The following is a 22,659-nucleotide window of genomic DNA, read 5'->3' on the forward strand; positions in this document are numbered from 1 at the left end:
AAGCAATTGAAAGAAAATCTTTTTATCCTTTTTTAAATATTTGATCTTTGTCAAATCACTGAATCTGGTGAGAAGATGATTTTAGCAGATCACTTGTTTTTTAATCATAGATATCAATAGACACTGATTGATGTCTTTTGCTGTGTGGAAAAAAAAATCTGCCATTAAGTGTCACAAGATATCAAGCACTTCTCTTGGCTTATGAGCAAGAAAAATGCCCATTTATGCAGTTTTACATGTGGCCATAGTTATGAGGTAAACCATGTCATTATTTGAATTGAAATATAGTCCTTTATCTTAAACACCAAATAATTTTAAAATGTTTTTTTTTCCCAACTCTAGTTAGACTTTTCTTCTGATGTGATTTGTGCAGGTTATATATTTGGATATAATTTAAATTGATATCAATATAAAATTTATCTAAAGTTTACAGGAACAGCCCAAAAGGTTATCTTCTTAATTAGCTTTTAACAGTACAGCTTTTATTGCTAAAAGCTAAAACATAATGTGGCAAATATACAAACCAGGTAATTTTTAAAGAAATCATAAATCACTTGTCTTCCTACATAATCCTGTAAGCACATGGGTGGAAGTGAAAATTGCACTCTGATCGGCTTCACCGAAATGAGTAAGCTGCAATTAATGAAAATGGACAACAAGTGATCCCTCAGATGATGAAAAGTGTTCCTTTTAAAATGGTATTTACAGTGTTCCTGGAGCTGCTTAGTTTTGACAGTAAGAGAGAGTTTTACCTCCACCTACTGGCAAATAAGGTTCGAAGCCATAATATCTAAACGATTGCTAGAAACCTGTTGCTTTGCTAAAAGCAGGAAAAAAATGCTACTATATGCAGACACTGTCTGTGCAGGATTTTAACTGTATGCATGGTATGTTCTTAGCATAAGACCTACAAGTGTTCTTTACTTCTCTTAGAGCTTTTTGCTCCTTTGTGAAGTTCTCATAACACCAGGAGCTGTACGCTGTTACAAATCATATGGTACAATTTACTATTAGAACACAATGTGAAGTCTCTTATTAGATTCTACATAGATTAGCTACAGACAGTAGATGTCAAAAAGGCAAACAGGGACTCTGGAAGATAAACGAGTCCTTCTTTGGTCTGGTGTTACCAACAGTGAGTTTGGACCAGATGACTTTCAGAGGCCTTTCCCCATCAACATCCCTATAATTTTGCATTTTTTTGAAGCATCCACACAGAAATCCCAGAAATCTCTGAGATATTAAAAAGGAAAGCCATACAATATTGACTATAACTTGTGAAGAAAGTAAACATGCTACAAATGGATTGTGTATGCTACAAAATAACTGGTGAATGCCAAGTAAATTACACTCGGTTTAGCGCAGGGTATGCCAGAAGCATCATACATGTCATTAATTTTAGTGATGACCATAGCAGTGGAGGAGCAGCACTGAAAGATTTTAAAGGATAAATGTCAAATTCGTCAAACATTATGTATTATGTGATAGGCTTATGCAGATTTAGCTTCCCGGATGATAGAGATTAAGAAGGATTTATTGTTTGGTCAGTCCTTGCTGGCTTAGGTTAGAGATGGTTTCTCAAAACATGCTGAGCCAACTGGTCAATATCATAACTTTAGATATATCAACTTCAATTTAAGACACACACAAGGAGAAAAGTACCACAGGTTCTGGGAAGTAAGATAAAATATTAATTAACTCAAACTAAGAAAATAGAACGAAACAAAGAATATAGAAAGTATCAGCTATTATCACAAAAGCCACTCCATTTCAGTACACAAAAATCCCCCGTATACACGTCCTTAAATCTTTTCCACTTCCCATTTTATCAAAAAGATGAACATTCAAAGTGAACACCTACTGGCCTTCTCAGACAGAAGTATAGAGGCCTTCACGAAGAATGCTCTTACTATGGCAGCTGAGACCTGCGGCACGAGTCTGCTAACATGGCAGTATTGCAAAGAAGAAGAGAGTCTCTGAGGCTGCGGGATTCAACTAGCTGGGTCTACAGTGATCTTAATCACTGATATCCGTTATGTAAACCAGAAGGCAGAACATGTAATTTGGGAAGGACCAATGTTATGTACCTACATTGACATACACTTAAGAAGCAGCACGATATATTATCTTCGGATTGGGTGTTTGCAAAGCACAGTCGCCAGGTCACCTAACTGCCCCCAGCCTCACTAAAAACAATGAAGGTAACAGTCTCACAGCTAGGATAAGAAATAGCTGTCTTGTTCTGAATTACCATGAACAAACCTAATAGAGGTCACGTGCATAGAAAACAGCAGCTATATATTCTCCAGCAAAGTGGAAAATAAAAGCTTGTATCTGGCTTGAATCTTAATGACCTTGCTTTAGTCTCACCTGTTAGTTGAGAAATAGCCTCAACTGCACTCTGAACTAGATGAGAGGAAGATAAAAGTCCAAAATCAGAAAAGCACGATTATTTGGGATGCTATTGAAGCCTTGTTTAGATTAAACACTGGCTTAACACGCCATTGCTCTCCAGGGAAGGACTAGAGTATATTTATTGAAGGGCTCTCTTAAATCAGAGCCATGCAGTTCTGTCCTTTATGTATCAAAACCAGTCCATTAATGACTCTTCACTAAGGCTCTTAATCACCTGTTGATCAAGAGGAAAAACCCCTCTCATTCTAGGAATAACATATTCATTAAGTAGGAAATGCTAGGTAGAGTCTTTTCCAAGATTAATAAAATGTAATATAAGTTGTATTCCATGCCTTCCAAAATATCAAAAACTAAGCTGAGAGATTCAAAGGCATTCTGTTAGGAAACAGTAAAGACCCAGTTATTAAGGTATATGTTTATGTTTAAACAACACTCTGAATTTGTTTATCATGCAATTTTGTTTCTTTCATAGGCCACCCAGAAATCTTTCCTTTAGTTTTCACTACAAAGACCCAAGAAATTTTTAATTGCCGAGTCAATGAAGATGTCAAAGAAGAAAATTGTTTCAAACTTATTAAAAAAGAGGACATCATTCAGGACCTGAAAACAAGAGCTGCAATTTCTGATTTCCACCCTGTCAAAAAAGTTGTCCTAGTATGTAGTTTATTTCATTCTCACTTTAAGACTTCGTACTCTCAGAATATATATTCGTCTAATGATAAGGTCTGTCCTTTATTTTGGCTTCCCCTAATTCATGGCCTACTTACTGAGAATCATTAAAACAGTTTCTTTTCTGTTTAATTCTCTGTATGAAGAGATTAGTTTTATCCCAGACTTATTTTTATTACAAAATAAAATCCATCTGTTCTTTTCAAGTAGCATATGGAATTCTCTGTTAACACCACAAGATTAACCAAAGATACTGAATTTACACTAGTGGTAGCTTTGCCAGTCACAGGCTTGTGTCTGGTTTGGATGTTATTTGCTTTCAGTTTTCCACTAATTGTTTTAACTAAAATAGGAATATCCAGGGGAAGAACTTTTGGTAGTTTTTGATGCAAAGTTCCAGCACGGACAGAACTTTTACCTTGTTGCTTCTGAGGAAGCCAAGGAGAACCTTCTGAAGGTAAGAAAATCCAAGTATGCCACAGCATTCTTCTATCTATGAATGTTTCAGAATCTTGTCTCAAACATATACCTCAGGAATGGTATTGTATTCCTAAGCATCTGATGTGCTTGGCAGGCCAGAATATTTCTCTAAAGTTTAATCCAATAATGGAAAAATACATGTATCACTGTAAAAACATTTTTTATACCAAGAAAGATTGAATTAAATTTTTGTATTCTACTTCAGAGGGCCAATATAACCCCCTTTGCTGCATTTTTATCATAAGCGTTAATGTCCTCTGCCAAGACCCAAGTTTCTAAGACGTAAAAATAAAAGATTATAATATATTGGGCATCTTCCAAGAAACATTATACTTATTATTCACAAAATATATGTATATATTCTTCAAATCATACCTTAAAATGTTCTTGAGTCCTAAATAACTCTAGATATATAGAGGATTTCCCCTGGTGCATTGCATCATAGGAGAAGTTTTATGGGCAGATTACATAATTTTTCAACATGAGTTTGTCACCCAGCATCAGGAGATGTAGCAATTAATAGAAAAGCAAATTGCAATTCCAGGCAGGAGGGCCTAATGTAGAAAATCACTATAAATTCTTTTTACACAACAGTGATTTGCTTTCAAGACAGCAGTCTCTCTTTAGTAGTTAACTATTAACTATGTAATGTTTACTGGAAAATTCTAATGCACAAATGAACAAATGGGACCTAACACGAACCAAATCATACCCAAGGCACTGTATAGCCAGACTTAGTGTGTTGAGACAAAAGTAAAGAATGTGTGAATAAAGACTGAAAACGGGGTTTCTAGTTCATACTTACATTTCAGTAACAAATTTTTGTAAAAGCACTGTTTCGCACTGTTTGATGTTACAGCCTCCAGAAACTGCAGAAGAAAAAGAAGAAGAAAAAGAAGAAGAAAATAGAGAGGAAACTCTGGAAGTCCATCCTTATACGCCTCCTGTCCACAAACCTTGGGTTTCTCTTGGCAGCGAAAAGGAAGTTGAAGAAGAATCTGTTAAAGACACTGTTACAAAGGTCAGAATCAACAGATGTTACTCAATCAAATAAATATCACAAACAAATTTATTTTAATAAAAAACATCAGAAAATTGAAAGCTGCAATTCTAGTTTTTCTTGGGGTCTTTCAAGAAAACAAAAAGAGAGACAACTTACTCAACTTTTAACAAAAAATGAATGTGCTACAGAATTTTTTAAATTTTTTTTTTAAACAACTGTTCTCCTTAAGTCCTGCAAATAAGGCATGTGAGACTGTATTGGATATATCTACTTCTTAAGTTGTAAGTTCAAAAGTCCTGATCATCTGGTCAGTAGTAGCATCTCTGCCACTTTTTGCTCAATTTACTATCTGGCCAGATTACAAATTGAGTTATTGTAATTATATTCTAAGGACATAGTTCTGTTTTCATGGAGCCCAATGAACTCTGTTTCATTATATGGATGGCATTTGAATAGCTTGGAAGACTTGGAAGGGCTCTCTACCTCATAATAAATGTTACCAACTACAGGTTATTCCAAGCTGACTTTACAGAAGGACCTACTTGATTAACTACACTTACAGATTATACTGAGAAAATTATACATCTGAAAAGCAAATCCACTCACAACCGTCACCTAACTTGTGATGTGTGGGGCATCTCCAAGCATTTAACTGTCCATCAGTGATTTTTAGTCAATATCTAAATCATTGTTCAGGGAAGACTGGCTAAGTTTTGGTAGCTCTCAGCAACTGGACGTCTTGCTTATACTTAAAAAGATGTCTGATTGTTCTAAAGCTAATTCACAGCCACTAAATTTAACCCACATTCGCAATCTAAGTATTCTGTATTCTACCTCGCTGGCAAGGTCCACTCAGAAGTATTCTCAGCTTACATTCCAGTTCTGTGGGAGTTGCTGGGGAAAAAAGTACCTGGCTAGGAATCCCAAGACAAAGCAATACCTCTCTACTGCTCATAATCAAGTACCTACCTCTCTTTGTGGGTAGAAGCCAAGGCAGATTCCTTCTTCCTTCCCAGTTCTCACCATAAGGAAACTCCTCACTAAAATGTTTGTGGATCCTCTTTGGGGTACTTTTCTCTCCCTAGGCATTGCAAGGGAGGCTGAAATACCTCACCCAAAGTTGAGAACTGCACTAAGAGGGAAGGGATGAAAAGTTAGGTCTTGGAAGCCCAACGCAGTATTACATAAGCCCTCCTGCAAATCAATTCTTTAATTAAAGGTGCAGCTTTGATATTGCATGAATTAGTAAATGTAATTCTCTTATCCTACTAGCAGTAATCCAAAACGTTACCTAAAGGCAACTTCTTATTTTGGAAATACAAACCTGTCTTCTATTATGTATATAGGTTATTTATATAGCACTTCAGAATTTCAAAATGCAGAAATATAAGTACTCAGCACCGAAATCATCAATAGAACTAGTTCTACAATTATATGAATGCTGCCATTTTACAGGACAAACTTTCCAAAAACTTTCTCCTCTGCTAACTACAGAAATATCTATTTTCCAGATTAAGTATATGATTTCTCGAGTACGCAGGAAATTTGGTGCACCAATTACATTTACTGATAAGAATGCTTCATATGTAGGAGACAGCTATGTTGAATGTGCATCCTATCAAGACAAAAATTTCAGTATTAAAATGCTTGAAAAAGATGTGGGTGTACAAATGGTTCCAAAAGTAAGAGAAGCTAGTACACAAACAAAATGGTAAGTGTGAGAAAATATTTATCCGCTTATTTATTAAGCTATACACTGTTTCTGATCTCAACTAAAGTTAGGTAAAATTGAAATTGTTTCTGTACTTTCAAATTTATTCCCATTGGTTAGGACCTATCCAAAAAATACAGCCACGCAGTATTTTCCTAGACAGTTGTCAAATGAAGAGAAAGAAGAGAATCTGTCATCTGAGAAGCTGAAAGACTTTCTTACTTCAGTACATTTAAGGTAAAATTACTGCAGCAACACATTAAAGGCTACCTGAAAGAATATAGAATACAAGCAAGAACTCTTGTCTGAGTGGACCAGTGGTCTGGTCAAATACTGATTTTTTTGTTGTTGTTGTTTCTATATACTTTTCTGTGGTTTTTTTTCCCTCCCCTCTTGCTTCTTATTTTAACATTAACGAATATTAATATTTGTTTCTGAAAATTAACATGAAGTCCATGCTATATAAATATGATTGTTAGTTTAAACAGATATTAGATACATCTTTTCAAACAAGCTGCTAAACTGATCTTTCAAACACTGCTCAGTCAAGCAGAGGCTTGTGCAGAATAGCAAAGGTGCTGTCCTACAGCCCTTAGTCATAGGGCAAGTCCCACTTACTGACACTTTTTGTGTGCACAAGAATTGGACAATTACGCTGTACTTGATCCACACAGAACTAGAGTTAGATTCTTGATACAATTACTTTTTTTATATTTAAATGTAAGACAGCTTCCTTACAGTGATGCATCACTGAGGAATTAATACTTCCTTTTATACTACTGTGGTCCTAATTTTGTGTAAAACAAAAGCTGTCTCTTTACAGAAATATTTGTAATTCTACTACTGAATAGTCACATCTGGATTCTTGAAAGTGTTAACTGTTCTTTTCACAAAACAGAATGGAAATTGCATTGCAGCAAAATGAAATTATGAATGCTTTTTTTGATGACTGGAAGGCCTTAGCAGAAGATGAAAGCAGTTCTGGTGGCAAGCCAGATGTTTATCTTAAAGCATACCAGTCATTTCTAGATCTGCGTTATCTCAAGGACAGAACTATTAGCTGCGTTTGCTGGCATCCCACCATTTATGGTAATGTGGTTAAAATACTGATTTAAGACTTGAATGACAGCTATAAAATATGCATCTTTTATAAAATTATCAGCCTTTAAATAAAAAAAAATCAAAACTGATTTAGAATGTCTGAATTGCTGATTTGAGATGAAGTGAAAAATGAGACAGACAGGTTCTTTGTAGAGTTCAGACAGGCCATGCAAAGTCCCTCACACTAACATACAAGCAGAGATGATAGGAAAGAGAAAATTTCTCCCTTATGAGGCTCATTTAAGTGGGGCTGCAACTGTGCCAGGTCCTTCTGGTGGCTCCGCATACCATTGCTGTCCTCCCCACAGCTGGTTCTTGTAGCATGCCAAAGACTTGGGAGGAATGTTAGAGCCACAGCGGGACATGGCTCTGCTGAGTGCCAGGGAGCGTTACAAGGCATGCTGAATGTCTCCTCCTGCTCCCTGCCATGGATTATTCTCTACACAGCCAGGCTTCAAGGCACAATTAAGGTCTATATAAATGTCCTAGCTGCACAGCATACCAATAGCCAACACTACAGCCTGTGTAGGAAATTAATTCAGCTACAAAAGATTTGATTTCATGATGGGTGGCCAGGACTACAGGCCTGTCGCATCATTTCAGGTGCAGTACTACACCATTAAGCAGTAGTAGCAAAAAGTTGAGTTCTATCCTGATCCTTAGGTTCTATGACTCATTGTTAAATAAGTTAATCTTAAGTAACAAAAATAATTTCCTCAAAGTTGATCTGTAAAAAGAAAATATAAATACATGGTTGGATTTGTGGGTTTGTTTTTTTGGGGGGGGGCGGGAGGGGTGGGGGGGCATTGCTTTTTTTACACTGTACTCAGAAGGTATAAGTCAACTTAGAATAATTAACAGCATGTTGAAACTTGAATTGTCTCTTCTGAGAAAATTAGTTTTCTCTCTCAATCAGGGATTATAGCAGTGTCAGCAAGAAAGCGGCTTTCTCATGAAGAGCAAGTTAACCTTTCAGATAAATCATTGCTGCAGCAATCAGTAATTATTTTCTGGAGTTTTTTTGACCCTCTCCACCCTCAGGTATTTAATCAGGACTTTTAAATAAAGTGTTTAAATAACAAGAGAACAAACAATCAATGTGACTATATTTCTCAACTATTTTGTTTTCCTTCTTTTTAGTTAATATTGGAGTGTCCTGAAGATGTTTACTGCTTTCAGTTCAATCCAAGTGATCCAAATATCATTGCTGGTGGCTGCATCAATGGACAGGTGTTAATTCTCTTGTTTAAGAATAAAATTGGATATTTCTGAATTTTCTTACAGTATAAAAATAAGGCTGAGGAGATGTACTCAACATCCATAATAACACATAGTATCACAAGACAGATATCACAGTCTCAGAAATTCTCTGATCCTGTACAAAAGTTATGCCTGGTTATTCCACAGTTGAGCCGTTACTGCATGATGCTTCTTTGCAGTACTGATAAATAGGTCAAGCTGTAAAGACTCTTTTGTTGTTACTGAGACAAGTGTAGTCTTTCAACTGATTGCATCAGACTGAAGAAGAAATACTCTAAAGACTTCATAAATTCTAGTGCAGAGAGTGAATTTCTTCTTTTTCCCTAAGCCCCCATGAATTGTATTTGAAAAATGTGTATTAATATAAAGGATGAAATAATTCGTAATATACTCATTTTATTGTAGGTTGTACTGTGGGATATTTCTCAACATGAAGAAAAGCTACAAAATGCAAAACCTGTTGCTGATGAAATCATGATGACAGCTGTTAATATGGTGAATGCTTCCATCCTAAATATATTGTAGTACAACTATATGTCTGGGGTGAAGAGAGGCAAAGTTAGAATACAAGTTAGTGGGGAAAAATAGGTGAAGGTATCCTGACTCCAAACAGAGGAGTACATAATCTTTACAGTGAGAGACTAGAAAGGATAAGAAACCTAATGAGTTCATGAAATAAACCCATTATCACAATATAACATCTGCCTGATTAGTCCAACTTAATAGCTTTACTGCATTTTGTACAGACTTGGGCTTCAGTAAGACTGTTCTTTAGTGGGCACCAGCATATACTCAATGCTTGCCTTATCACCCTGTCAAAAACTTATAGCATTTGTTGCTGAATTTAATGTTGAAAATTACTCTGGAAGTTTATGGACAGAAAAAAGGTAGCTTGGAAGATGAGAAGCAGATTTCAGTGGAAGGAGACTATAAAGGGAATAAGCAGAAGAGAGACTAAGAGCAGAGGAGGGACTAATAACATAAGTGAAGGTGTGTGTACCTGTGGAGGCATGTTCGAATTCTTTTGAGACCTTCATATCCAAAGGCCTGTTTTGATGCTTTCCTTTTTTTTTTCCCCCCTCCAAAGGGAAGGTATTAAACCCCTAGAAAGTTATATAACTGATCTGAAATATGTGAAGCAGCATTAACAGTATGTAAAGTAACCTTTTTTCTTTGACAGGTTTACTGTTGTATTTTGGAAATACACTAAGACATCTCTTTTTAAAACATTTCTAGCCATTACTTACGCAAGTCCAGCAGAGCAGCACAGAGCCACCTCTAGTGAGATACTGCGCAGTCTCTTCCATACAGTATTGTCATAAAAAACCAGTAACAGATATACATTGGCTGCCAGATTATTTTGAGGTGAGTTTAAAAATTAATTTTTCTTCTTTTTATTGTTTTCCTAATCTACTATCTCAGAAATCAGTGTAAATGCAAGATAAAATTATTAAAGATCCAATTATCTGTAATAGCCTTCATTATTTCTCACTGCATTTTCTAAATATTAAATAACCTAGTGCCACTTGTTCTGTTCATTGTGCTTTACAACTGTGCTGTGTTCTCAACCCGACATGAATCTGCTCATACTAGAAAAAAATTTCTGTAGCTTTATTGAAAATGACAATTCAAAATTATAATAATAAGCTTTCCATATCTAAAATATGTTGAATTTTTACTATGAGCAATCCAGCCTGCCACCAAGAATTCAGAGAAATAATTTCAATTACCTAAATATCTAGGCACCCAAGAATGGTGTTACTGTAGTTACCTTAATTCTTCTAGGTGCTGCCACTGTACTCAAACCGCATGTTTTCTGTGATGGTTTTAAAGCTCCATAGTGTGAAGGGTCTATGTAGTTAAAGGGTCCAACACTATTACAATATGAGTATTGGATGCTCATTTACTATCAAAGTACTGCAAATTGTTGCCCAAATTAGTTTGAAATGCAAATGTAGTCATGTAAAATAATGACAATGGAAAAGCAGGTGAAAGGGAAGAAGGGAGAGATCTTGAAAAGATTTATGCAAATTAATACATCTATAATTTTTGAAAACAAATTTTTAAGACTTCCTAGATACTGCAGTCCTTAGCAACATTACCAGAGGAGTGAGGAAGAGGGTGCACATATAGCATAGAAAGAAAGCTGCTACAATTGTTCATGATTAAATTATGCTACAGTGGTACCCATGGATACTAATTGGTACCAGATGTAAAACATGAAGAAAGGGATTGGATAGCAGAATGCTGTTGTGGTTTTTGTTGTTTGGGGGTGGGGGTGTTGCCAAGGTTTAGGCTCAGAAAGTTGTTTTCATATTCATCTGGGATAACAGATACAGGAAAACTGTGCTTGATAAATAACACTGACAAAGGAATCTGTCAATATTTAGCAACATCTACTGGGACATACTGTTTGTTATATAAACATGGAATGTGTGTCAGCCTTTGCACAGCATTGCAGTTATGGCACAGTTCCTAAAATCAGGAGACTATTATTACATATCAATGAAAAAGTATTCAAAGTTATATCCAGAACCTAATCCAGGTTTGCAGTTGTGAGACTACCACTTGACTCCAGGTAAGCAACTTATGAATGAAAATAAGAGTAGGATTTGGCCTAAAAAAAAAAAAAAAAAAAGTGTAGCTGAAACTTTGCCATGTGGTTGATAAGTACAGTTTTAGCCAAAAATATATGTTTTGCATATACTGGAAATTATATTTGATCAGGGTATAGCCTATAATGACTTGTTCCCCTGACCCCTTTCCTTTATTTTTCCAAATAAGTTGCAATAAATTTGGTATAAAACAATTACTACTTGGTAAATTACAAGTACTATAAAACCTTCAGAACGCCACATACACAAACTAAGCGATTAATAATTAACATTTGAAGGTACCACTACCATCCCACCGTGTGGTCTAGCTGCGTGATATTTTAAGAGAGGTGACCCATGACCAAGACAGTGTAAACTTGGCAAAGATATATCATTCCCACCGCACTTAACTGTTTGAGATAAATTTCTCAATGATTTGCTCTTTGGTTAAGCTGGATTAAAAAGTTACAAACATAGCAACCTAAGGAAAGCCTGACTTGCAGTGGTACCAGCAAGTATTTATCCTGCTGACTTAATTTAGAATTTTAGGTGTCTAGCAGGCAAAGCTGCTATCAGTTCACTTGCAGTACATTTGTAAAATGTCTTGACTTTATAACTAAGACATCCTGATTCTCAAACCTTACCCAAGCAGAAACAGTGACTTAATTTCTAAAAGCTCATTTGATGTGTTGAAGTACTTACTTAGGAAAAATATAATGTTGCCTCTCATCATCTTCTCTCCCTGTAATTATTATTACTGTTATTTTTAGGACAACCGAATGGGTGCTACTTTTGAAAACAGAGCTGAAATTCGCATGCAGCTTGTAACCTGCTCCCCTGATTGGTATATACAACACATACTCTACAAGACATCTTCCAGTTTCCTTTGGAAAGCTTTATGGAGCACACTCCATGATTTAACTAACACACTTCTGGATTCTTATGAGCCTATCCTGAACAGCTGAAATTCTGTATGCAGAAGACAAGCACGTCAAGTTCTTGGCCAGTTAAGCCCTTTTCAGTAATGGCATTAAGGGTTCATTAACCAAAAAAGCTCACATGTATATGTTTGTATTCTGTGTATACCTTAAGAAGTGTGCTGGTCACACATGCATTGGCCTGAAGAGCCATATCACCACACTTTGATTGATTATGTGAGACTTGCACAAAAAACTAGTAATGATTTTGAGGCCAAAAAAATACTATAAACTGTATTTAAACTTGACTTAGCTGGCAAAATACTTATGTATGAATCTCCTCTTTTGTGGACTAAATAATCATGATGGTTACGAGTAAATATTATCCTATGTGAGAGACTGGCAAGGGGGCAGAATGCAAAAAGTGGATATAAATATTTAGCTTTCATGATGTGAAAAGGTTTAAGGCTTCAAGGCTCCATCGTATACTTGCTACTTACATCAAAAGGAGGGTTGGAGGCAGCAAAATTTGGTAATGATACAAAGCTATTTTTCCTAATAAAAAACCAGATAAAACTTCAAAGAATTAAGGTAGAAGAATGATTGCAAATACAATTGCTAATTAGTTTGCAGTGTAATGCAAGTAATGCACACGGAAGAAATAATTTAAAGTACTCACACACATTAAAAGTATCCGCCTAAAATAAGAGCAGGGGAATCTCTGTAATGTCACCCACGAAGAGCACAGGCCCTGAGCAACTCCTGTTAGAAAAGGGAAAGAGATGTCAGCAATGAGGAAAATTATCATTGTCTATATCAAATCTGTGAATAAATGTCCAGAGTAGAGCAACAGAAACAATCAGAGGGCTGAAAACTCCCATGAGATGACAGATTCAAGTGCCTTGAATATCAGCAAATAAACTAGTACACACAAGAATTGGGAATGAGGTTCCTTTTGGATTACCAGATTACCTGCTACAAAGTTCTGTCCAGTTTTCGGAGCCTCCAGGAATTTTACCGAGGTAGTGCCAGTAACTTCACTGAGTAACTTCCCACAAGCAAACTGCATGGAGGTTATCTGGCTGCTTTGGTATAGTTAACAACTGGTGAAATGGTTAATAAAGGAATATATGCCATCATTTACAAAAGAAGCAAGTGTCTAGCATTTGTCTGTTTTTCAGAATCTCTATTGCTATGCAAAGTTTGAAGATGGAAGGCTAAAAAACAAACTTTAAAAGCTGTGTAAAAATGCATCTGACTTTGAAACAAAACCAGGGAATAATATTATGCAATCATTTTTCAGCTCGATATTATTTTGGGATGCTCCAGCCACCAAACTTCCTGAACAATCTTCAGCTGAGAAAGTAAAAAAGGATGACATTTTTTATATGCCCCCTGATGTTCCAGATACTTTTAAGCATGTAGATATCTGCTGGAAACCTCTCATAAAGGTACTGTACACAAATATAGAACAGAATGATCAAGTAAATATGGCCAGAACTCCATAGCAATGTTTTTGGATTTTTTTTTTTTGCTTCCTAACGCTTTAATTTTTCCAGCTAATTCTGACTTCCTTGTGAATTTCCTTCTGATTATGAAAAACTTCAACATTCCTCTGAAACTTCAAAAGAGCACATTTCAAAAACCTAACTCACAAGAAACAGCATGACTGCCTCTTAAAAACTGCAGTAGGTGCAAAAGTAGTTGTGTTAGTAGTGCAAGATCCTGTCAGCCTTTTCAACCTCTGTGATGTTTATCTCAGTGAGTCCCAAACTGTGAAACATGGTCATGGTCAACAGAACCACACTGACTGGCAAGCCAACGGTCAGTCTGATGAAAATGGTCACAGCAGTTTGTGAAAAAAGTGAGACTGAAAATAATGTTAGGTAAAATAATAATGATTTTGGACCTGCTGATCTGCGCTGCTCCGAATAGCTGCAGCTGGTACAGCTGTTGACCACTGGAGCTGTTTTGTTTATTATTTTCCTTGAAACATGACAAAATCCTTACAGGGAAATGATAACACAAGAGAAACCACAGGTTTGCATTTTCTCTGTGCTTGCACCTGGGGCAGCAAATACTCTTTGTGAAGTATTACAAACACACTGCAAACTGAAAAGACCTGTTCTATCACAGCAGAAAGTCAGTAAGTCTTGTACCTCAAAGATCTGACAAAATGAGTTAGCAAATGCGTTTTTTCCTGAACAGATAAACCTGTGTGAAAGTGATACCAACACAGAGTACAGTCCTGTCAGAATTAGTTTAAAGGAACTGCATTATCATTACAAAACCTCAGGTAATATTTTTATTACACCTTATTGGGGAAAATGTTTCTAGCAAGCTTATATTTCAGTATATACATAATGAAAGCTGAGCAACAAAATGTTGTATAGCTAAATGCATCTGGGGAAAAAGGTATCTTAAATATACTGGTACTCCAAGTCTGACATAAAGGTATTGACTAAAAAAAATACAGACATGTATTGAATACAGAAAGAGCAGTTCCATATCCACGGTAACTCTGCCAGGTTTCGCTTAATAGCCCATGCAAGTCTCCCATCCAGTGTCTTTATCCCTGAAACTGTACGTCCTTTTCAGCCCTTACAAAATACCATTTTTAGAAAGACAATCCTGGAGTAACAGTATACATTGTGGGTCTTTCTGTAGTGCTTTGGGTAGAGGTGTCACTCTTCACTACAGAACATGAAGTTAGCACTTCACAGTCCGTAGTAGATCAGTTCTTATTATGGTACTTTGTGGTAGGGACACACTACTAATCCCTCTGTAAAGTTGGCAAACTGACACACAGGTAGCCCAAGAGCTGGACTACCCACGAGAGTGACTGCAAAGCATGTCAGAAAATGCCTTTCTGGCAGGAGAGCTGCTGTGGAATAGCTGTCACACCACAGGCAGGTTGTGCACTTCTCTGGAGCAGAAACACTAGCTCCTGGTTGCAGCAGCTAGCGGGGATGCGTAAGGGCAGTTTCCACAGAGACACTGATGCTGTGTAAAACTGAAGAACAGAATGGTGCTTCCCTAAGTAGTTGGGTACAGGAAGCACTGACTTCAGAGCAGCTGCAGCACCAGGGAGATTCTACCAGGAAACTGTTAACCTGCCAAACTGCTGCTTTACTTGGCAGTCTGTCTTCATCTCTCCTCTTGAAATTCCCCTTATCCATGAACTACCTTTATAAGACAGAGGATTTGCTTGGTCTGATAAATTCCGGTATATAACACATAGATGTATCTGTACTGTTTCCCAGAGAAGTTGCAATCTCTGAACACACTAGAAGCATCTGCCAAAGAGAGTCCATATACAGAGATGAGTACTCCTTCAAGCAAAAATCTAAAAGCGCTACAAAGAATCTTCACCAACTTTTTTGTTGGAACTGAAGTAAGTGAAAATAACAGATTACTAATGAAAATGTTCATCTCAGATATCTGAAAGACAGAACAATTAAATAATAGTTTTCACAAATGAATGGACTTGCATGTTTTCTTCAGGTGTTAACTAAAAAGACCTTTCTGGACATGCCACGTTTTATTCCCATTTTAGTGCATTTGGCTGCATGCTTAAAATAATAATACTATCCTAATATTTGGTAGACTATGAACCCTTACTCGAAGGGCAGAATTAGAAGAGATTTCCAAAATATGTTGAACTTAACTACCTGCCATCAGGAACTAAACTTATTCCAGAACCCATAAGATTAGTAATATTTTTTTAGTGTTTCTCCAAATGTCAGGTGAAAATGTTTATACTACAATCTCCTCCACAACTTATTTCTACTTCAGGAATTCCTGACTATTCATAGCCCTCTACCTACCCTACATATCTAAAATTCCAAAATCTTTCCCAGTTTTGAGTTCATGTGGAAATGAAAATTTGGCTTCTAGCTACCTTTTTGCTTCCAGTCACCTCTTCCCTAAATACTGAAGCAAAGCATGAAGTGTAAATATCGAGCACCTAATTCTGCAGGACTGCCTACATACATCATGGTAACTAAAGCTGTTTTGACAATACATAACTGAAAAATGGTGATCCAAAATGTTAGTGTTTTTTCAGTCATTGGCTACAAACTTGCATTTTAATTTACTCAGAACATATTTAATATTGAATGCATTTACTTGATTTTTCTGGCATCACAGGAGGGAGAAATTATTTATTCCAACTGGATAATCGAAATTGATAGCGACTCGGCAAAACCAGTTAGTAAGTAGCAGTTTCTCAATACATGTTTAAACCTTAATATATTGCTAATTTTAAAATATTTGCACCTATACTCTGTCTTTTTAAGGTTCTTGCTCACCTGCTACAGTAGTCCATCTCACTGCCGACACCAGGATTCAGTATACAGCCTCAAAAGTGTAAGCAGTTTAGCTATCATGACAGAATAGCAAAAGCCTTCTCCGGTATTCACAGGTGTATCGTTATGTATCTATTGGCACAAATCATGGAAGTCATACTTCACACTAACTAGATTTGTGGCAAATCTATATTTTTCCTATACCTTGAGAGCAAAAAAAGAGGCTAGTGTCTTCGAAGCCTCAGCTGGATCCTGCAACTCCTGTTTCCCCTCCTGCGTAACTCCCACTGCGAAGATGATCACTAAAGCACTAGTTACAAGCAATTACCTTTTTCATTCCGTTAGGTCAGAAGCACGCTCAGAAATACACCATCCACACTGAAACTATCAACACTCTCCAGAGATCTCCATTTTTTAAAGACATCATTCTAAGCGTTGGAGGCCGGAATTTTGCCATTTGGAAAGAAGGAGTTACAGTAAGTTACTTTAACACAGCTGTAACATAATTGACAGATATACAAGACAGAACTATAATAGCCTCAGAATCTGTATTTTCAGAAATGTTTGTAAGTCACAAAGCTTCATAGTTTAGAAATAAACTGGGTGTAAGATGACCTTTTCCTTTTTCTTCACATCAGAAAACTATTTTAGAAATAGCTTTGTAAACTTGCCTTTTACAGAAAAAAAATTAAGTGACCTCTTCAATTCCAACCTTGTAAAAACTGTACCTTCTCAACAAATTATTTCTGCTGCTAGGGAAAAGGAAGAATAAAGGCAATGTGTGCTAAACAGGTCTGAAGAACTCATATTTAGGGTGCAGTCTTTTCATCACCTGAAGACAAAGAAACATGGGTTTTTACAGTTCCTCTCATGGAGGAATCCAGGTTAGCTGCACCTGGCAAAGTCTCAAGACCACAGATTTTAACAGCAGATAGACAGATTACCTTAATGGACTGGAAGTGAGATATCAGGGGTTTTACTTCCCCACAATTCTCTTTATCTGCAGAAGGTGACACCAATTTTCCCACTGATATTTTTTGTAATAGGATCATTTAAACTGTGAATGATTTTTAATGATAGGAGATTTGAAGCAGTGAATGGATAGTACTGTTTGATTGTTGGGTCTATCTTTTATTTGTTTTCAAACAAATTAAGAATGGACCAATCCTTCAGTCAAGCTGCTCTGCAGGAAGAAACACTGCGGGACGCTGGTCCTTAACAAGACCAGGAGTTTTCTTCATTGGCAGAGATGATGGAAATATAGATATTTGGGACTTACTGAAGAAAACTCATGAGCCATCTCATCTCCAGAACATCTCCAAATCAGTGATTACTTTCATCAGCCCCTGGATTAGCTCATGTATGTTGATGGTGATTGCGCTTTACTGTGCTACCCTGTTTGCAAAATGGCCCGTGACTCCAAGGCACACCAAGCTTCTTACACACCATCTTATATAATAGATAAGTACATACTTGCACTAATTTAACACTGCATTGTATATACAAAAATGCATACATCAATTCCAAGTGTGCTACCACAGCATAAAGCAACTGAAAACAGTTAATTTAAGAAAATACAGTTTGAAAAAGTATAAACTTTAAAGGGAATTTCATTTGTTAAGAAAATGAGAGCAATAAGCCAAACCAACCACACCAAAAATGAACCCTCTGTAGCTCACACTTGGGTGGAGGTATGTGTTACTGTTGGAATTAGACTGTTTATATGTTTTTTGTCAAATGTCTTCCAGCAAAGCAGCATTTTTTAGCTGTTTCTGATGATCTTGGAGTACTGCATGTTTTGGAAATCTGTGAGACACTAAGTCACCCTTCAGGGAATGAGGTTGGTAAGAATTTTTATTGATCTCTGTGACCCTTTATCCTGAAAACTCCAACATGGAAACAGGCCTGCCTGGAAAAACTTGCCTTCGAATGGACAGCAATTAATCTGAGATCAGTGTGGCCATATTGTCCGAAGATCACCTGGAGCAAAGCTGGCTTTGCACAGAACTGAGATAGGAGGCACCTAAAGGAAACCTGGGTGACAGTTGGCCGAATTCCACTGCTCCAACCTGGCTACATCAAAACACAGTAACGAGTTCCGCATTTTTTGCCACATGCATAAAATGACACCTGGTTTCATGCATTAAAACAATGCTATATAGTGCACAGAAATGTAAATATACCGAATTTCTCTTTACACCTTCTGTGTAATTTTTTTCCCTGTAAATTTGGTACTTCAATTTACACATCTTAGCATCTATCTGGTTCTAGCTTAGTTAAAGCACATTTTGCAAACTATTACTAACGTTACCACTCATTCATTCTCTTTTGAAATAAGGACTATCTGTACCAAAGGGTCACGGGAAGAACGGAAACAGTTTTAATTTCTATTTCCACATTGTTTTCAGTTGTTCTCTTCTTCTCAGCCAAAGATCAAGCTAGTGTTTTCACCTCATCCAGTCTAGCAGTCTTGCCTGCTACCTGGTCTGTTATTTTTACATCACAAAATCTTCTTCCCGTCCTATCCCAGTTTTAAGTTTATGTATGCACTTAAATAATTTATAAACACCCCATAAAGGTTTGCTGTGTGCAGAGCTACAGTATGTAGCAATATAACACCAGGTCAGCAGCCTCATTTTAGTAAAAGTAACTTCTCCAAAGCAAGGTAGGAGCTAACTAGGCGCTATAACATGAGGAAACATTGTTTCTGCCTAAATTACGTGTGTTTTGGAACAACACTATTGAGGGCACAGAATTATTAACCCAGAAGCAGTCACTAATATTTAGATTACGTTCATTCTAACTGAAGTATTCACTGAAAAATACTACGTTGTCGAAGAGACTAATGAAAACTAAAACACAGACTCTCAGATAAATGCATAGTGTAATACTAAAGTGCGGTATTTTATGGTTTCTTTGTGCTTGAAGTTGGGTCAGTGAGGATTTGGACTGATTTAGTCAAATCACTAACCTAAAACTGGTTTAGTTATTTCAGTGCAGGTTCCTGAAGGATGATCTACTCAGAGTCAGCGTAATAAAAATTAGTTAACCTCATGCATATTTGTATCCAAAATCAATTGGTTTCAATGCACATCTCTATGTCGTTTTGCTGCAAACTGTTTGGATAAATAGAGATATTTATATTCCCAATATAGATAACAATACCGTTCAGATCATCAGCAATAATTCTGTCTTTGGGCGTGTAATAACCCTTGTTAATCTTTGTGTTAATAGCATGCCAACATACTTGATTATTTTGAAAGAGAAGTCAAGTATCTGAAGCACTGTGAACAAGAGTTTCAAGAATATCAAGAACTTCAAGCCAAAACAGAATTGAAGTGGAGCTGGAGGCACAGAGGGAGAAAACAGTATGTTATATTTGGAGTTAAGCAAACTTACTTTGCTTCTTTGGGTCTTTAAAATGCACCTCTTTGCTAGGCAGGATTTCCCATTGTATTTAAAAAAGAATCAGGATGGACATAATCAGAATAGCTTAGCAGCTCCTTATTTCATATTTACAATTCTTAGGAGTGGAATAGATGGTCCTCGTTCATGTGAGTTCAGCTCTTCAAGTTAAACTCCTGCAAGAGCATTAGAGCCTATGGACATTTAACAGCTATGAACTCGCTTTTCTTTTTACATCAGTTGCTCTTTCAAAGAGTTATATTTTGTCAGCTTCCCTATAACCGTTGCTCCTTCTAGCCAGGAGACTCCAGCCTTCTGTCCTTTATTCACATAAGGACGTTCCCTATCCATTCTTTGGCAAATAGTTTAACAATACCAACTCATCAACCAAGGAAATGACAATTCAGTTAATGTAGCCTGAGGTGATGCCTATTTTCATTAATTTGTGATAGCACTGATACTATCCACTGGAAAGCAATGGGGTGGCATACAGGTTTCAAAGCTTAACAGTACATTATTGCCTGGTATGTGTTTTCCCTTCAGAGTATGACTGCTTTACAGAAAACAAAAGAAGAGATGGAGGAGCAAGAAAATGAAGACTATACTATGTTTCTGGACCTGGAGAAGCAGATGCTAACAGATTTGGACTAGTAAAAGGGCAAGAAATACTTTCCTCATCAGATACTTAGAGCCCATTATCACCTCTAGAACCAGCAAGCTTTTTATTTCAGGACCACTATTTTAATAGAACACCTTTAGCTTCAGAAATAAAGCATCTTGCAGTTAGAGGTTATTGTTTCATTAACTTTATCCACTTGTTTACTCATATGTGGCTAGGGAACATCCTGGTTTTTGGCTGGGATAGAGTTAATTTTCACAAGAAGCTGGAGGGGACACAGCCAGGGCAGGTGACCCAAACTGGCCAAAGGGGTATGCATTCCATACGTCATGCTCAGTATATAAGGGGGGGAAGCTGGCTGCGGAGGAAGGATCACTGCTCAGCGACGGGCTGTGGGGCATCGGGTTCTGGCTGGTGAGCAAATTGCATTGTGTATCACCTGCTTTGTATATTCTTTTATTAGTATTGTTATTTTCTTCTTCCTTTGCTGTCCTATTAAGCTGTCCTTATTCCAGCCCATGAGTTTTACCTTTTTCTTCTGATTCTCCTCCCCATCCCATCAGGGCAGGGAGAGGAATGAGTGAGTGGCCATGTGGTGCTTTGCTGCTGGCTGGAGCTATGCCATGACAGAGAACAACTGTTTTGGGCATGTTTCCCTGCTATCTTTCATTAATACAGTTATAATGAATATTCTATCTGTTTAAATAATAGTTTTCAAAGCTTTGTGTCTGACAGGACTCTATAAGCTGTAAAAATCTTAAACACATCTTAGCCAGTCAAACCAACGTGCCAGTATTGACCCCTCCAATCTACACCCACCTGCTCCCACCAGAGCAGAAGCTATTCTACTCCAGTAGTTACATTTACATAGGTCATCCAAATTCTGCTACTCGGCTCCAGCAAGCATCCCATCCCCATCCCCAAAGTATTCACTCCTCTCGAAAATTTACAGACAAGCAGTAGGGTTTTTTTGAGATGTCCAGGACTTTTCCTGCTCTGGAGGTAAGGTGACAGGAAGCTCTCCAGAGCAAAGAACGCTCACCTGAGACTTGTGCAGCCCCGTGTCCCTAAGCTGCCATTGAAGGCAGAAGAGGAGGCGTGCAGGCACCTAAGGGATTTCAAGATCAAAACCAGCTCCTGTACTGGTCTTATAAATCAATGAGCCATTGCAGCTCATGAAGCATAGGAACGAAGATTTTTTTTTTAATTTTTTTTCTTTTTTTTACACTAAAGATGATTTCATCCTTAGCTAGCTTTACCCACTACATATTCCACAAGCAACTGTTTCCCCAAGTAGCATGTGCAGTCGCCTAGATTACAGCAGGGCAGCGAGCTGGCCGTTACTGCTGCAAGAGGGTCTACCCCAAGAAGATTGCCACAACGCTCCAAAGGCATCACATAATGCTACTGCGTACACAGGGAGCAGCCAACATCAATGCTCCCTCAGCAACAGCAACCTGTAAACGCAACCACAAGAAATATTCACCATGCTATAAAGTCTTCTATTTATTACTTACTACGCTTAAAGGATAGGGGAGCCCCTTGCACCTCTGCTGAATCTATACCTTGATACACTAAGGGAGGACAATATAAATTACTGAGCAGATTTCAGGGGCTGCTGAACCAAAAGCATAGATCTGACCACACCATTCATAAACCCTTCAGACTTTGCAGGCTGAACCACTTCTACTTGCCATCATCAGATTAGAAAATGATTGTTACTTAAGCCTAGCAAATGCTTACAAACAGAAAACCAAAGCCATTAAAACATATTGTTCCCTCAAAGAAATCAGTATTATTTAGAACAAACAGCTTTTAGCAAGCACACTGTGGCTGCTGAGTGTGTACATTTCTGTCAAAAGACAATTATTCTTGAGAGAGATCAAATGGTGTTCTACGGAAGTTTTAATATTTACCAGCATAAATTAGTAACAGCTCATGAATATTCATGTCCATCCTCTATCCACAGGGACGACTCTTTGGTAAGCAGTGTGCTGCTGGTTGCTCAGTTTCAATAGCCAGGTCAGACACTGTGTAACCGAGCAGAGTCCGTCAAGCGGAAATCAAATCTATCAGAGGAGGACAGATTAAACTCTATACGGGTGAGTTTGCTCTTTCCATGACTCACCAAACTGAGGGTCACAGACTCCTGTCAAACAAATGTCCATATGGTCACAG

At 37.3% G+C, this 22,659-nt stretch overlaps 1 protein-coding gene across 6 annotated transcripts in view; it reads left to right on the forward strand.

The window, feature by feature from the left end:
- DNAI3 (dynein axonemal intermediate chain 3) overlaps positions 1-20,648 on the forward strand; it is a 28,140-nt gene extending 7,492 nt beyond the window's left edge. For 4 of the 6 annotated variants that reach the window (XM_075759829.1, XM_075759825.1, XM_075759827.1 and 1 more), the window contains 19 exons: positions 2,888-3,069; positions 3,437-3,541; positions 4,424-4,585; positions 6,079-6,278; positions 6,399-6,515; positions 7,177-7,367; positions 8,296-8,420; positions 8,520-8,609; positions 9,045-9,134; positions 9,876-10,004; positions 12,004-12,077; positions 13,454-13,601; positions 14,359-14,446; positions 15,414-15,544; positions 16,300-16,363; positions 16,803-16,933; positions 17,613-17,817; positions 18,206-18,297; positions 19,692-19,916. In XM_075759829.1, the coding sequence (XP_075615944.1) occupies positions 2,888-3,069; positions 3,437-3,541; positions 4,424-4,585; positions 6,079-6,278; positions 6,399-6,515; positions 7,177-7,367; positions 8,296-8,420; positions 8,520-8,609; positions 9,045-9,134; positions 9,876-10,004; positions 12,004-12,077; positions 13,454-13,601; positions 14,359-14,446; positions 15,414-15,544; positions 16,300-16,363; positions 16,803-16,933; positions 17,613-17,817; positions 18,206-18,297; positions 19,692-19,877 (2,510 nt within the window). In that variant the 3' untranslated portion in view covers positions 19,878-19,916. Of the gene's footprint in view, positions 1-2,887; positions 3,070-3,436; positions 3,542-4,423; positions 4,586-6,078; positions 6,279-6,398; positions 6,516-7,176; positions 7,368-8,295; positions 8,421-8,519; positions 8,610-9,044; positions 9,135-9,875; positions 10,005-12,003; positions 12,078-13,453; positions 13,602-14,358; positions 14,447-15,413; positions 15,545-16,299; positions 16,364-16,802; positions 16,934-17,612; positions 17,818-18,205; positions 18,298-19,691; positions 19,917-20,405 lie in introns of those variants that run through there. The other 2 variants (XM_075759828.1, XM_075759826.1) reach the window with 2 other exon arrangements.
- Positions 20,649-22,659: the final 2,011 nt, after the last annotated feature.

Source organism: Balearica regulorum, chromosome 8, assembly GCF_011004875.1.
Source record: "Balearica regulorum gibbericeps isolate bBalReg1 chromosome 8, bBalReg1.pri, whole genome shotgun sequence".
Classification (NCBI taxonomy): Eukaryota; Metazoa; Chordata; class Aves; order Gruiformes; family Gruidae; genus Balearica; species Balearica regulorum.